We start from the raw sequence: 14554 nt of genomic DNA, 5'->3' as shown, positions 1-14554 counted from the left end.
TCTTTTTGCCTGTTTCCGTTTGGACAAATGATACGTGATGAAATGGCCCCGATTTTTTTTTTCTATCACTGCCGTCTTCACCAACGTTATGTTCACCCGCTCCAGCCACATACCCCGTTTTTCCAGGCAGACCTGCATTTTTGGCGGAGACTGTTTCATCTCTGTTCCGGTGTGAATACTACCGAGAGCTTGAAATTCCCAACAAGTCTTCATCTCAGCGTGAATCCCCTTTCTCTTTATTACTGTGACTCGATTTGAAATGGTTTGCACCCGGGTTTCGTGCCAGCGTCTCTTATCCTGTTTCCTCTTTGCACTGCCTTACTCTCCATCATTTTTGAGTCAACTCTTGATTCCCAGAACGATAACTTATGTGCAACTGTCTCTCTTCCTTCTTCATTTTCCATTCTATCTGTCTCTCTGCATGGCAGTAATATCAACTGGTATCTCCCATCTTCTTCTCTCTCAGGAGCGGGCAAGAACGGGCTAGCTCAGCCATACCTAGCACCATCATTCATCCACCTAAACTGGCATCCCACCCCACCCTCACTCTCTCAGTCTCATCAGACTAGGTCAGGCCGATCAAGCAACGATCATCTATCTGGCTTAGTTCTTGCTCTTGGCTTTTCTTTTGAATCGGACTCATTTCCCATTTCTCAAGGCGTTCAGAAACGGGCAGCATGGGCGCGCAGGTAATTTCTGCAGGAGAGCTGATTTTCTCGTGTGCTTTTATGTGAAGAAATCTCATAAAAAACAATCCATCCATCCATCCATGAGATCCATCACGGACGAATGGACATTTTGTTTCCCATCTATCTCCGAGTCCTGATTAAGATTGTAGATCATGTAAACTTTTGAATGGGACAAGTTCGGGACTTTCGGCATTGAGACGGGAAGAACGTAAGATAAAAAAAAATGGTCCACTCCAATCACGATACCCCGTCAAAGACTTCAAAACGTTGGCGAGACTGAACGATTTCTTGTAGATAAGCTTGGCATCATCATTCTCCCCACTTCCATTATCCACTGATTCGCTATAAGCCAGCCATCCACCCCATCTATCCATGCAAGTGGCGGGATGGAAAAGCTTTCTCAAAGGAGAAAGAAAGTCCATGTCGTGCTTTGAGGGGGGTTGTATGTCCTACGTAGGGCAAGCAACCAAAAACAATACATAAAACGCAATGCTCGATAGATTTGAGTAATATACCACCATCCATCCCCCGAGTACACCAGCGCGGCGCACAGTGGAACCTGAACACTCAGGCTGGCAATTATTCGAAGACTCAGTGAGATTTGAAACCAGGTGCATGAACCTTCAAGCCCAAGTTCAAGCATTCAAAAACTCCCAACAAACCCCATGGATCCAATCTATCTCTCTTTGTGCCAGGAAAAGGCACCCAGCCCCATACCAGTACCAGAGGACAATTCAATCAAAACCCTCAAAAATAAGAGGCAAAAGAACATCAAAACTCCTGCCAGACCTCCCCCCCATACCCCCAACAAAACCAACAATAATCCCAAAAACATACACAAAAACAACAACCCCCGAATCCTTCCCCTCCCCAAAATACGGCCAAGTAACATGGCACACCCTAATCTCCGCTCCAACAACAAACACAACAGACCTAAGCGCCGGCATCGCAGTCTGTCCGCCAGGAACAGGCCACCTGTGCGCGCACCGGCACGAACAGGCGGAAATTTACCATATACTTGAGGGTGAAGGCGAGGTTACGATTGATGGGGTTGTTAGTCCGGTTCGGGCGGGGGATACTGTGTTTGTTCCTTCTAATGCTGAGCATGGGGTTGTTAATACTGCTACTACTACTGCTGGGACTGGGACTGGGGAAGGGGATTTGAGGTGGTTTTATGTTTTTCCGACGGGGTCTTTTGGGGATGTTGTTTATCGGTTTTCGAAGGATGAGTTGGTGGGTGGGGATGAGGGAATTAAGGCGAAGTTATAGGTGGTTAACTTTCGAGTTATCTATGGTTCGGGCGAATGCTTCGTTTGGGGGGGTTTGGTTTTAATTTTATGAGCGGAAATGTTATTCGATGTCACGGTCTAGGGCTGCTTGATATCATTAGTTTGGGACTGAGATCGTCTTGAGAAGAGGCTTAGGAGATCTTCATTTGACAGTTCTTACGAAAAATGGATTAGTTCTTTATTTATGTACTACTATTGATATGGCTATGTTCTTCAGAAAATCTTTAATCGGCTCATTGTAGCTCCTTTCAGAAATATTATTTGAACTCTGAAATTTGTCCTTGTTCTTCTTGTGTGCCAAGTTCAATACAAATTTGAGCAAAGTTCAGAGCTTCGAAGATGTTAGTGTATATTACACACTACTAGTGACCTAAGATACCCCATAAAAGTAGAAGTATGGACTTGGCAGTTCGCCGTCCGTTGAATTTGAACTGAACTATGAACCTAGGATCTGGAGATAGATGTCCAGCATATTCCAGTACCTATCGTCCATAGCCAGAGGCTGAAGAAACCCCCCTGCCGCCGCTCATATAAGCCCAAATAAGGCGCTCAATATCACTATCCTGCGAGGCAGCATCACCATAAGCCATAACCTCATTTCCTTCTCTGTATCCCCATCTCTTGCCCATGACCTCCTTGAAAGTCTCAACAGTCATATTACCCCGCACGATAGTATCAGAGAAATCCCGTGTCGGGGACCGGGTATCCATCGGCTGCATTTACACATCCAGATCAGATGCAACGAAGAGCACAGCACCCAGTCGACGAACACCGGGCATACGACGAACACGGTGCTTCGCAGCAGATATTCGACCCCCGCTCAGGACAACGACACACCACCCTGTCAAAATGACGTTCGCGTCTCCGGGAGCCGGGACCCAGACGCCGGGTGCTTCTTCGAGCTCGAGGCCAGAGACACCGTCCTGGAAGATTATGGAAAAGGTTCCATAGTCTGTGCGCACCACAGCCGTTTGGAGACTCCGGGACTGCGGTCTCGGGGTTGTAGTCGCAGAGTCGGAAGTTCATATTGTAGGACTTGTGTGCGATGGAGAGATCCGCGCCAGCGAGAATACTGAGTTAGGATTGGAGTGTTGGAACGTAACGCTCGCTGATTGTGTTGAAGAATTCCAGGACTGAAGTCAGGCCGTGAAGTGATAGGGCATCGTGGAGAGTGTGTGGGATGCGGGCGTTGCGCAGAGGTGAGAGGTCAATGGGGAGCTTCTGGTTTGAGGAGGTCTTTTGCAGAGCGGTGTTCTCCAACCAGAGTAAGTTCCGCTGAGCTTGGTGGCATCTTCGGGATTGGCCTTGAGGTGATCGAAAAGGGCCTTGATAGCTTTGAACGGCGCCTGCTGGTCCAGTTTGACAGAGACGGTGGTGGAGCTTGAGCTCAGCGGAGAGACAGACGCGGCTACAAATGGGCTGTGAGAAGGTGCAGCAATTGGACTTGCGTCGATGGCATAGCCTGCTGCGAGTTTGAGGGTAGCCATCAACTTGATGGTAACTTGCTGGTTGCTTGAGGTTCTGAATATCGGTGATAGAATGGAGCTTTGTTGGTGTGGGGTGGGGTGGGAGCTGTGGAAGCCGAGAAACTTTGAAGGATACAAAAGAAGAAAAGGTAAGAAAGGAGACGAAAATGATTTAAAGATGGAGCGGTCGTTAAGGAGTGTAGTGTTCAATGATCAACGTCACGTCAGTGGGGTAGTTTCGAAGTGATCATCTCATATTTCTATCGGGCCTGGTCAAATAAATATGCTCAGAAGGAACCCTGAGAGCGTATGAATCTTTAAAGAGAGCTATAATAGTTTAATGAAGGTGCTGTACAGGCACAGTGCCCTTTGGTTGTAGCAGCCAGGAACGACATCTCCGACGTCACCGAGAACCTAGCTCTATTCAGAAGACCAAGCAACATGGCCGACTTTGGAATGGAATGAGCAATTGGTTGAGCTTTTCAAGGAATATCTTCAAGGAAGCTTTTCAATATAAGATTTCCAAGTTCAGAATTCGAAATAACAAAAATGGCATTAATCGAGTAGCGTCTACCAGAGAGTTTTATAGTTGTGCCGCCTTGTGCTCGGACCCGGCACTGCTCCGCATTCGAGGGACGAAACGAAGCATACAAAGCAGAATTGCATGGATATACTTGTATCTCCCGAAAGTTAACCAATGAATCATACAGTCGAATATCTCAAAGCTACGTCTTAGACATCCGCCATGTACACGCATAGCGCAGTATCCTTTCTCCCAGTACATGTATCTATTCTAAGCTATGTTCAGTACATACGACCATAGGGTGTGGAGAACAGGGCTTCCCGTCCGCTCAGCCGTACTTAAGCCACACGCCGGCAGGTTAGTAGTATGGTGGGTGACCACATGCGAATCCCTGCTGTTGTATGTTTTGGTTTTTACATCTTTTTGTTTGCCCATTTTTTCGATTCGTTGGGAAAGTGCCCTTGCCGCCCTACCCCTTCAGCCCTGAACGCCCTGAATGGATAACGTGGCCCCTCGGGTGGGATTTATTGTTTGTTTTATGATGGCAGTCGCCTTATCTCCTTTGTCTTTTGTTACTGCGAGCGTGCGTTAGGATGGTTCTGGTTCTCGATGGAGGGAGCGCCTACATAGCTACGGTGCTCACTAGCCAGGCTGCATTAGGTTAATAGAATCTAGAATTGAATTGAATTGAATTGAATCGAGCCATTAAGAATCTCTGAGAATGTTGTCGAGGTTTGACAAATTGAATTTTTTGCGAACTTCTCACAGCTCGGCCCAAGCGGAGATACTGCCAGAACAACATCCAAGGTTCTAGCCCCACGACCAGTATCCTAGAGAGTGTACCAGAGAGTGTGGAATCGGATTAAAGTATCACTTCTGACCTGTTCCATATTGACCTGGAGTTTTTACTCGCCGCCGACAGTTGTACCAAATTGGTATATGTGATTTTTCAAAGGAGAGAACCTTGGAAGGCGCTTGATTGCTTCCCACAATACAGCAAAGGCGTCCTTACACAGCTATTTTCCTCCTTTCCACTTTCTCATCACCGAACTTTCAAGGAGAAACACCTTATCAGGTGACGAAGTGGGAAGAGAGTATAAATAAGGGCAAGGTGATTGCAACTGACGGAACCTTCAAAGCACCAAAGGTTACGGACAGACTTGAAGAAATCGTTTCTAAGAAAACAACATTCGTCACTTGGACGGATTTCAACGATGGGGAAGACTTTGGTATCGCCGAGGTCAAGCGGGCTATCCGGACACCGAACAAGGATCCTAAGATTCTTTACCGCAAGGCTTCTGAGATGGTGCGCTGGATTTTGCACGATTATTGCCGGGAAAGAACACAAGAATGCTCTTCCCAGTTATTAGTAAGTAACCTGAGATGTTTTCATTTATCGTTGACGGAAGCTAACATGGTGTCTTAGCCGAATGCTCATCTCTCAGTATCGTCATGAGATCTTCATCACCCTGATCAACTGCCCCGAGGAGTACGTCGAGTACGTCTATCAAGAATACCTCATCCAATGAGACACGCAGCTAATCAATAAACGAATGTATTATTACACTCGCAGATCCTCAATTGGTTCCCGAAGCCCCCACTATCTTGCATCCCTATCCCACACATTCAGATTCCAAATAATTTTATGTCGTATCTAAGTTCAAGCCCTGCGCGTTCGTCCCCTTGACGCTCCACAAAGTCCACGATCAACGAATCTTTGACCGCAAAGACAGAATCATTCTCGAGATATTTGTCCCTTCGATCGAAGATCTGTGTAGTCAAAGGACGATATCCTTCTTTCGTCACCTGGTCTCTGTTAGAAGATAGTTCCAGCCGGAAGATCAAGACATACAAGAATATGGATATGGGCCGGGCGGAAGGGGTGACGGTCCATCAATTGAAGAAGCTTGCCCGCAGGTCCTGTAGATCGGGATTTTCGTTAACCCTGTATATCCGTCCAATTCAGGCAAGGGGGTACAAACCATCGTCTGGGACGGGATAAGGCGTCGGTCGCAAGCAGTAGAAGGAATAAGCGCCGCCCTGGTCCGTCTGGAACTTGCCTCGTAAGTTAAACTCGGTTTGTTCCGAGTCCTGTTGTTCGTATAATCCGTTCGTTGACGCCTGCCAAACTTCGACGGTTGCACCCGCCAGGGGCTTTTGCGTCGAAAAGTCCGTTACGCGACCGTGCATGAACGACATTTCCCCATCGTCGGGCTTATTGAGGACGATATCATCTCCATTCTTGCGATACGGAGTATCCGGACGAAAGAATGGGCCCAGGATCGCGGTGGCAGTTGGCGCATCTTTAGCCTCATCGGCTAGTGTGAAGGTGATTTCATCGACAAGACTATTGGTGTGAGTTGGTGCGACCATAAAGATGGTAGGGATATAGGGATATACCTACGATTCAAGACCAATAACGTCGCAAACGAGCTGTCCTTCGTTGCGCTTGTGATCGCTCATCTGGCCGGCCCAATTCATTAACTGGACGCCAGCCATCCATTCGTCGATTGTAAGCTCATTCTCGCGCGCAAAATCATGGACATGCCGGATCAAGCCGGTCATGAGCTGGCGTAAGCGAGGCGGAGTTTTGGGACCCATCGAATTAATGACATGGTCGGTAAAGTTGGGGTCAAAGCGGTGCGCCATGGTGACCGATTGAACCTGGAGTTAGATTTGGACTTGCACTAGAATACCTTGATAAATATTCTTAATATCTATTTCCTGGGGGTTTATCTATGAACCCCGGGCTTTCGAGCATGATTTCTGATTTCCCCGGACTTCCGAAATTGGAGAAACTGATCGGATGGGACGCGAATTATAGACTTTATGCTTCCGAATAACCTAGCCTTTTAACTTTTCGGGCCCTGGGAGAAAAAACCTTGTTCCACGCTATAGTGACTGATTATATCGGGAGTTAGATTTGAACTTGTACTAGAATACCTTGATGAATATTCTTAATATCTATTTCCTAGGCCTAGGCTTTCGAGCATAATTTCTGATTTCCCTTGACTTCTGAAATTAGAGAAACTAATTAGATCGGACACGAATTATAGACCTATGCTTCCGACTAACCTAACCTTACACTTTTTGGGCTCCGAAGAGAAAAAACCCGTTCTGAGCTATACTGACTGATTGTACCTGGAGCTAGAATTGAACTTGCACTAGAATGCCTTGATAAATATTCTGAATATCTATTTCCTGGGGCTTTATCGATAAGGCTTTCGAGCATGATTTTAGATTTCCCCGGACTTCCGAAATCGGAGAAACTGATCGGATCGGACGCGAATTTAGGCTTTATGCTTCCGAATAACCTAACCCTAAACTTTTCTTCGGGCTTTGAAGAATAAAATCCCGTTCCGATCAGGGCATCGCAATTCCCGAAATCTGGGGAAAGCAACACTGTTGCTTTACCCGTAGTATCCGATAACAATCCCCGAACCTGAAAGGAGAGCTCATGATTATATAAATGCCCTTTGCCCTTTAGAGGTCTCATGGCGATATCACATTTGGGCTTCTTACTCCGACAACCTCACCTGAAAATATCATGACGCCCACTATCGCAGCAAAAGAGGATCATGTGGATGTTCTCATTGTCGGTGCCGGGCCCGCGGGGCTGATGCTGGCGAACTGGCTAAGTCGCTTTGACGTCAAAACTCGCATCGTGGACAAGCGAGGCTCAAAGGTACCTTCTTCCCCTTGCCGCTGCAAGCTGCAAGCTGCATGCTGACTGGAGCCCAGGTCTTCAATGGTCAGGCAGATGGTCTGCAATGCCGCACTCTGGAGATTTTCGACTCGTTTGATTTTGCTCATCGCCCTTGGCGTGAAGCGAATCACATGCTCGAGATTTGCCTGTGGAATCCCGACGAAAACGGCCAACTCTCCCGTTACGATCGTATTCCAGACACCATTCCTGGAATTAGTCGTTTCCAACAGGTCGTGCTCCACCAGGGCCGCATCGAGCGCTTCTTCCTTGATTCAATCAAGGAGCATAGTGACATCGCCGTGGAACGCGGTGTGTTGCCGACCACTTTTGATTTCGATGAGGCCAAAGCAGGCGATTTCGAAGATTACCCTATCAGCGTGACGCTTCGAACCCTGTCTGGTGAGGAATCCACACCTCAACAGCGGCAGCAGCATCAGAAGTCTGCCGATGGTCAGCAGACGGCTATCGAGGATGGCTTGTTCCGAAGCAACTTGGTCGCCGATGACACCGAGGACCTTATTAAATCGATAGAGGCCAAGTCCAGCCTGAATGCGAACCAAGAAGAGCACATCAAGGCCAAATTTATGGTGGGCTGTGACGGAGCTCACTCCTGGGTGCGTCAGCAATGCGGTTTCCGCTTGGAAGGTGACTCGACCGACTACATCTGGGGAGTGCTCGACATTGTCCCTATCACTGATTTTCCCGACATCCGCCACCGATGCGCCATTCACTCGGCAAACGCAGGTAGCGTGATGGTCATTCCGCGTGAGAACAAATTGGTCCGACTCTACATCCAGCTCCAGGCGACGGAATATCAGAAGAAGGGCGCCAAAGCAGACCGATCCTGGATCACTCCTGAGATCATCCTACAGTCTGCCCAACGCATTCTGCACCCCTATAAGCTCGATTACGCGCATTGCGACTGGTGGACTGCCTACCAGATTGGCCAGCGTGTGGGCAACCAATTTTCGCTGCGTGATCGTGTCTTCTTGGCCGGCGATGCTGTCCATACGCACTCTCCTAAGGCTGGTCAGGGTATGAACGTTAGCATGCAAGATAGTAAGTCTATCACTCCCGAGACTCATGGATGAACGTTGACAGAGTCACAATAGCTTATAACTTGGGATGGAAGATCGCGCATGTGGTCAAGGGCCTTGGCGACCCGTCCATTCTCTCAACCTACGAGTCTGAGAGAAGGGGCATTGCTCAGCAGTTGATCGCTTTCGATCATCGCTTCTCGCGACTTTTCTCCGGGCGCCCGACTAAGGACGTCATGGACGAAGAGGGTGTGAACGTGGAAGAATTCAAAAAGGCATTCGAAAAAGGAAACGAGTTTGCCAGTGGTGTCGGTAAGTTCTTCATGCGACTCGGGGCACATCAAATACTGATATTTATCACTACAGCTGTCAACTATGACGCCAGTGTCCTTGTCGCAAAGGAGGAGGACGCCGCAGCTGAAAGCAACGACAACGACATTTTGGGCACCCAAGAGCGTCGGGCAATTAGCAAGCCCCAGCTGGCCACCAATATCAATATCGGCAAGCGCATGCCTAGCTTCAAAGTGGTGAATCACGCCGATGCCCGACCGTGGCACCTCCAAGAATTGCTGAGGAGCAACGGTCGCTGGCGAGTGATCGTTTTCCCTGGACGACTTGGCGACACTCAGAACATGCAACGCTACGAAAGTCTGGGTAAGTCGCTGGGAGCTCCGGACTCGTTCCTCCGTCGCTTCACACCACCTGGAAAGCCGATCGATAGCGTGATCGAGGTTTTGACTGTTCACTCGGGACCACGAACGGGCATCGAGCTTTTGGATCTTCCAGAGCCGTTCCACCCTCATCACGGCGACATGGGATGGGACTATTGGAAGGTCTACAGCGATGAGGAGTCTTACCACGAGGGCCATGGACAGGCTTATGCCAATTACGGAATTGATCCGAGCCGCGGTGCCAGCGTGATTATCCGTCCTGACCAGTATGTCAGTTGGATCGGAGAGGTGGATGACTATGTGCAGATGGTCCGCTTCTTTGCTGGTTTCATGAAAGAGAAAGAGGATGGCAAGCCAAAGATTCAGAAGTCGGTGCTATAGTTGGAGCTACGCGATTGTAATAACGCCCAGTAGTCAGAGTCCAATTGTCGAGAACAAATGAAAGTGCTTGAGTGTTCATAATTTGACAGTGATGCTGCTCAGGGGCAAGATATTGAACTCCTTGGCGCCATGTCTGGAGTGAATCACTCCCTTTTCTGATACGAAAGTTCCAGTATCTTAGTACAATTTTGATGAGATTTGCAATAAAAAACTAGCTAGCAGAAAATACCACAAATCGATAGTGCTTTGAACTACTATCTCAAGTGTCAGACAAAACCCAGCCTTCGGCTTTACACTCTCGATAGGAGCTCAGCACAACTTTACCTGTTGAATGGATGTCCACCAATTAAATTCCACTCCATGATCTCTTCCGAAACCGGGTCATTACACAGCAATATCCATAGTCATTTTAGGTGCCGGGGCGGAGATATTCGTGATAGACACTTTCGAATCCTGCCCCGCATACGAGCGGCTGCTAGGATTGGATAGAAACGTGAAGCTCTTATTTCCCGTACTTCCCGGGAACGGATCGCCAGGGTCACTACGGCCTGCACGTGTGGCGAGTTGATTCAGAGCATCAGCCTGCATGAGACCTACTTTGTAATGGCGTTCGTCATGATTATCATCTCTCGAATCATCAATGTGCCAGACTGCCCATTGAGGTTAGTTGAGCGGAATTCTGTCAAATAAAGGAATGAATATCATACCCAGAAGACCGAATCCAGGAAGTGACTGGTCAAACCCGATGGGCTCGCGATTCTCTAGCAAGAAGTACTCCTGACTTGCACTATCGCCATTCTTCCACAGCCGGTGGACTTGCAGCTTGTCCTCCACGGCGTTCAATGTGATAGATTGGGGGTGGGTATCCAAGACTTTGTCCACCCAGCCCTGAGTAACTTTGCACCAGGCAGAGGGGTGACAAGGCTTAACGCCCGGTGGCGATCCACCCCATGAGCCTCCGGCCATGAGACACCAATATCCAGCACCTTCGGAGCTTGTATCGGTGTCGTAAAGATCCGGCCAACCGAAGACAAGATGGCCCAGCTCATGGGCAGCCACGCCAACGTAAGCATTCTCTGGGATCGTAAGAAAGGCAAAAATATTAACTCCGTTGACACTAGTGACTGCTGGTAGTGTCCACTTAAGAGACCAAATATCGCCCTTTCTTCCACTCTGCTCCGCGCCGTCTCCAGCATGCACCACCACGAAGGCATCGACGTAACCATTTTGGTCATTATCATAGGGAGCGAAATTGACTTGACCTTTGACCGCATTCAGCGCATCCGCAGCCATAGTCTGAGCATTTGGAGCAGCATCGGTCATCCCGCTATTGCCGTGTGCGTAGGCAGATAGCATACGGGGCATGCGCAGAGGGCCAACAACCTCGCCGCTGAGGCGGATCTTACCACCGCTAACCTCATTGTAATACTCAGTGACACTGCCAGTGCGCATCCTTCCAACGGAGAAAAAGAGATCATTGAAGTATTGGGCGGCATTTGCACCCATTTTCTTATCCGGGAAGTCAACCAGGACCACGGCAACTCTATTGTCGAGCATTACTGTCAGCAAAAATACCAGTTCGCACTGATATATTGGCTGATTTACTTACCGAATAGTACCACGGAGAGGAGTTCTTTCTGATGCAGCTCTGCTCAAATGGCTCGCAGAGACAGCAGTCTCAAAATGAGATTCAGGGAAGATACATCCATCGTTCAGACCTGTGCGTGTTCCAGTCCTGGCGCTGAAAGAAGGACGTCCGGGAATCTGTGTGGAGATAGAAGGAGTAGAAAGATAATTCGGTTCATATTGGAGTCGGGCAAGGAGATCTGGGTGGGGAGGGACAGGGCACGGGCTCGCGTCATCACATTCATGTCCTGAAGTCATTCTGCCGGTACTAATTCCCTCTCTTATGCCCTAATTGACAGTATGTATGAGATTAAATGTGTATCAATAGATCCTGTGGAGCTCGATAGGGATATGAATGACTGTCCAGAGAAGGGGGGGGGGGGAAGCCAACCTTTATAGAGGACCTGGCAAGAACATTATTTGCAAATATGACATTAACAGGTTGAATCTTACATCTACAGTGAGTGGATGAGTGTTATGCCAGTTACCTCCTGATGAATGGATCCCAACTATTCTCAGACCTTGGCCACCATTAATCACTTCTTAATTGATACCAAGCAGTCATTAGAGTTGATCTGTCCGTTTTCATCTTTAGAAATTTGAGACGACGGTCCATGTGATTATATTCCGAGTTGTTCTTCTGAATCTGGCCTAGAGCCTGTCGTAGGTGTAGGTAACAAAGAAACATATTCTAGATTCTTGGTCGCCGCATGTGACACAAGCCACTCGTAAGTATGATCTTTGCCAGGGAACTTCCGCTTCTCAACTATTTGCGGCTCGTGGAAGTTTATATCAATAGCGCAGGGATTGGAGATTTAAAGATTGAATTTACAGTCCTAAGGGTTTAGTGTAGGACATACAACAAGGTCATCGTAAGTGTGATCTTCATTTAGCGTAATCTTCCGGGTCTCAGCTACATGCGGCTCTCACAAAGAGTTGAATGATCTAAACCTACCAGTAAATCTACAGGAGCTTCATAAAGTTAGGGAAATTGATGAACCTGACATAGGTATCTGCCGTCTATTCCATGTTTGTTTTCATCTTCTAGACACTTTAGTCTCGACTAGATTGTTCACGCGACCGTAATGCGTGAAAGCGGAGTTTCCATTGTTTAACTTTAGCATTTATCACCTGCCAACCAAATTCCCCCAGAAACCATGAGTTTAAGTTCGTAGCTGGGCAGACCTGGCCGCAAGCGGTCATCGAATTCTGCCAAGCTAACAAGTGAGACCTCATGATATTATTTTTGGGTCTTGGCATCTCTTCGAGGGATTCTGCCATAAGGATGGCTGGCTTTTATTTGCCACGGCAGACTTGGCATGTCTCGCGATTCCCATACGAAGATAACGCTCCAAACTAATCGGCGCAAGGCGGATAGATACAAATCGATCAATTCTAAAACTTAGCCGGGCCAGTTTCTTAGTGCAGTCGATCACCTGCTAGTGCGATATCCGGCCATAGGATACACTCGCAAGGCACTCCCGCTGGTTCCCAGTGCACGAACCCAAATGATGTCTCTCGAGTCGGCACAACCTACAACTGCCCATCTGATTTCACGAGACTGCGAAAACAGCCGTGGACGGGCGCAACTCCGTCACCATGGACTACTTGCCAGACCTCATCTGGATTCAACAATAATACCGATGGAACTTTGATTGACAACCGGTATCAGTACACCGACATGGTTCTAGTGAATATGTACTGATCGCCCGGTAGCCCTAGGGAATGACTCGAACCTTCTGTCCGGTTGAAGTGTGGCTGGCCCCGAAGAAACTCTGATCAAGCTAAAGGCCCAGCCAGACCATGCCGGTTAGGTGCTTAACAGCAAAACAGACAGTTAGGTCTTCAAACTTAAGAATTTTGGAAGTGTGAAGCACTGATCAAATGACGCCCCATTTTGAATACTGTCAAGCCATTGAGGCATCATGGTGACGAAAACAACATCTTTTGTTCTCTTTGGTGTTGAAGAGTGTACTAACTATTGGGCAAATTGTATCCCGCAAAATACTATAAATTCGCCATGAAATTCCTCAAGTCCTTGGATGGAGATTGGTATCTATCGCAAGCACACTTTTAGTGAACCAAGCTGGATATTAGCAATACAAACTGGTGTGGGACATCCACTGGTCCACCCAAACCATCTATCATGATCCACTCTGAAAAGACTATCAACCCTCTCCGGGCCAAATTCTTCCGGGACCTGAAGGATGATCTTGGTCCTGAAGCATTGGAAACCCTGGACCCAGAGGAGTCCATCTCCCAGAGCCTGCCACCTGAGGCAGGCTCCTCTACAACTAAACTTGAGAGATATCCATGCATAACTCAGAAACCCACGCCTGCGGCAATCGCAGGCAGTGTTGGTGTTGCGGCCCTTCAAGTTGGACTTGGAAATGAGATACCCCGCTGGAAGACCGGACCGACAAAAACCGTCAACTTCGCCGTTCTTGCTAGTGGATATCCAAAGCCGGAACTCGCTTTTCTGGCAGCGAACAAGTTGCATGAAGCCGCCAATGAATGGAATGAGCTGAATCTCGGTGTGCAGCTTGAATGGGTTTACAAAATCGAAGATGCCGCATTCGTCCTCACTTATGCAAAGGAAGTCAGCCCTGGGACCCTTGCTGAGGCTTTTTTCCCGAATAATGTGGATTTGAACGTGCTGAACGTCTATCCTGCTGCTTTCGAGGAAGGAACAGTGCAATACCTGAAAAATATCTTCTTGCACGAGCTGGGTCACGTCCTAGGACTCCGTCATGAGTTTGCCCCAGAGAAGGAAACTGATGTGAAGTCCGTTCAAATTGGTCCACGTAACCCAACATCAGTGATGGCATATGAATTTCCTCCCCAAATCCAGCCCTCGGATATCGACAGCACCAAAACTTTCTATCAATTCACCGGAAAATATTTTGGAAATATGCAAAAAACTGGTAGGCTGCCTATTGTGGACTACGATGCAAATAACTAGTTTCGCACACTGGGTGATTTTAGTATCCTGAATACTACTCAATTATCACGAGGCAAAGTTAATGTTTTATGATATTTTTACCGTCAATCAAATTGAACCCCATGTTGTTTATCATGCTGCCATAACATTTGAACTCCGATGTTGTCTGAGTCACGATATACTAGGCGTGCCAGAAACATTATTAAATCCGTTATACACATAGCG

The 14554-nt window shown here is 47.9% G+C and overlaps 6 protein-coding genes across 6 annotated transcripts; 3 read left to right on the top strand and 3 right to left on the bottom strand.

The window, feature by feature from the left end:
- Window positions 1-2460: 2460 nt before the first annotated feature.
- N7481_011015 (uncharacterized protein) lies at window positions 2461-3465 on the bottom strand (the record flags this gene model as incomplete). The annotated part of the gene is made up of 3 exons (XM_057270234.1): window positions 2461-2691; window positions 2749-2930; window positions 3240-3465. The coding sequence occupies 3 exons, from the start codon at window positions 3463-3465 to the stop codon at window positions 2461-2463; spliced, it is 639 nt and encodes a 212-aa protein (XP_057117408.1).
- Window positions 3466-4560: 1095 nt separating this feature from the next.
- N7481_011014 (uncharacterized protein) lies at window positions 4561-5496 on the top strand (the record flags this gene model as incomplete). Its single annotated transcript, XM_057270233.1, has 3 exons — window positions 4561-4627; window positions 5107-5336; window positions 5413-5496. The coding sequence occupies 3 exons, from the start codon at window positions 4561-4563 to the stop codon at window positions 5494-5496; spliced, it is 381 nt and encodes a 126-aa protein (XP_057117407.1).
- A 97-nt stretch (window positions 5497-5593) lies between these two features.
- N7481_011013 (intradiol ring-cleavage dioxygenase) lies at window positions 5594-6616 on the bottom strand (the record flags this gene model as incomplete). Its single annotated transcript, XM_057270232.1, has 4 exons — window positions 5594-5773; window positions 5820-5887; window positions 5950-6314; window positions 6372-6616. 4 exons carry the CDS (start codon window positions 6614-6616, stop codon window positions 5594-5596), a joined length of 858 nt encoding a protein of 285 aa, XP_057117406.1.
- An 898-nt stretch (window positions 6617-7514) lies between these two features.
- Window positions 7515-9762, top strand: N7481_011012 (putative FAD monooxygenase; the record flags this gene model as incomplete). Its single annotated transcript, XM_057270231.1, has 4 exons — window positions 7515-7652; window positions 7709-8732; window positions 8786-9022; window positions 9077-9762. The coding sequence occupies 4 exons, from the start codon at window positions 7515-7517 to the stop codon at window positions 9760-9762; spliced, it is 2085 nt and encodes a 694-aa protein (XP_057117405.1).
- A 384-nt stretch (window positions 9763-10146) lies between these two features.
- N7481_011011 (M6 family metalloprotease domain-containing protein) lies at window positions 10147-11646 on the bottom strand (the record flags this gene model as incomplete). Its single annotated transcript, XM_057270230.1, has 3 exons — window positions 10147-10412; window positions 10470-11305; window positions 11372-11646. The coding sequence occupies 3 exons, from the start codon at window positions 11644-11646 to the stop codon at window positions 10147-10149; spliced, it is 1377 nt and encodes a 458-aa protein (XP_057117404.1).
- A 1888-nt stretch (window positions 11647-13534) lies between these two features.
- N7481_011010 (uncharacterized protein) lies at window positions 13535-14350 on the top strand (the record flags this gene model as incomplete). Its single annotated transcript, XM_057270229.1, has 1 exon — window positions 13535-14350. One exon carries the CDS (start codon window positions 13535-13537, stop codon window positions 14348-14350), a length of 816 nt encoding a protein of 271 aa, XP_057117403.1.
- Between the last annotated feature and the right edge of the window lie 204 nt (window positions 14351-14554).

The sequence above is a fragment of the Penicillium waksmanii genome, assembly GCF_028829765.1.
Source record: "Penicillium waksmanii strain IBT 27052 chromosome Unknown utg000009l:1.0-4314994.0:1.0-4318279.0, whole genome shotgun sequence".
NCBI lineage: Eukaryota > Fungi > Ascomycota > Eurotiomycetes > Eurotiales > Aspergillaceae > Penicillium > Penicillium waksmanii.
Note: the sequence above shows the minus strand (reverse complement) of the source record. Positions and strands in the feature narration are given on the sequence as shown.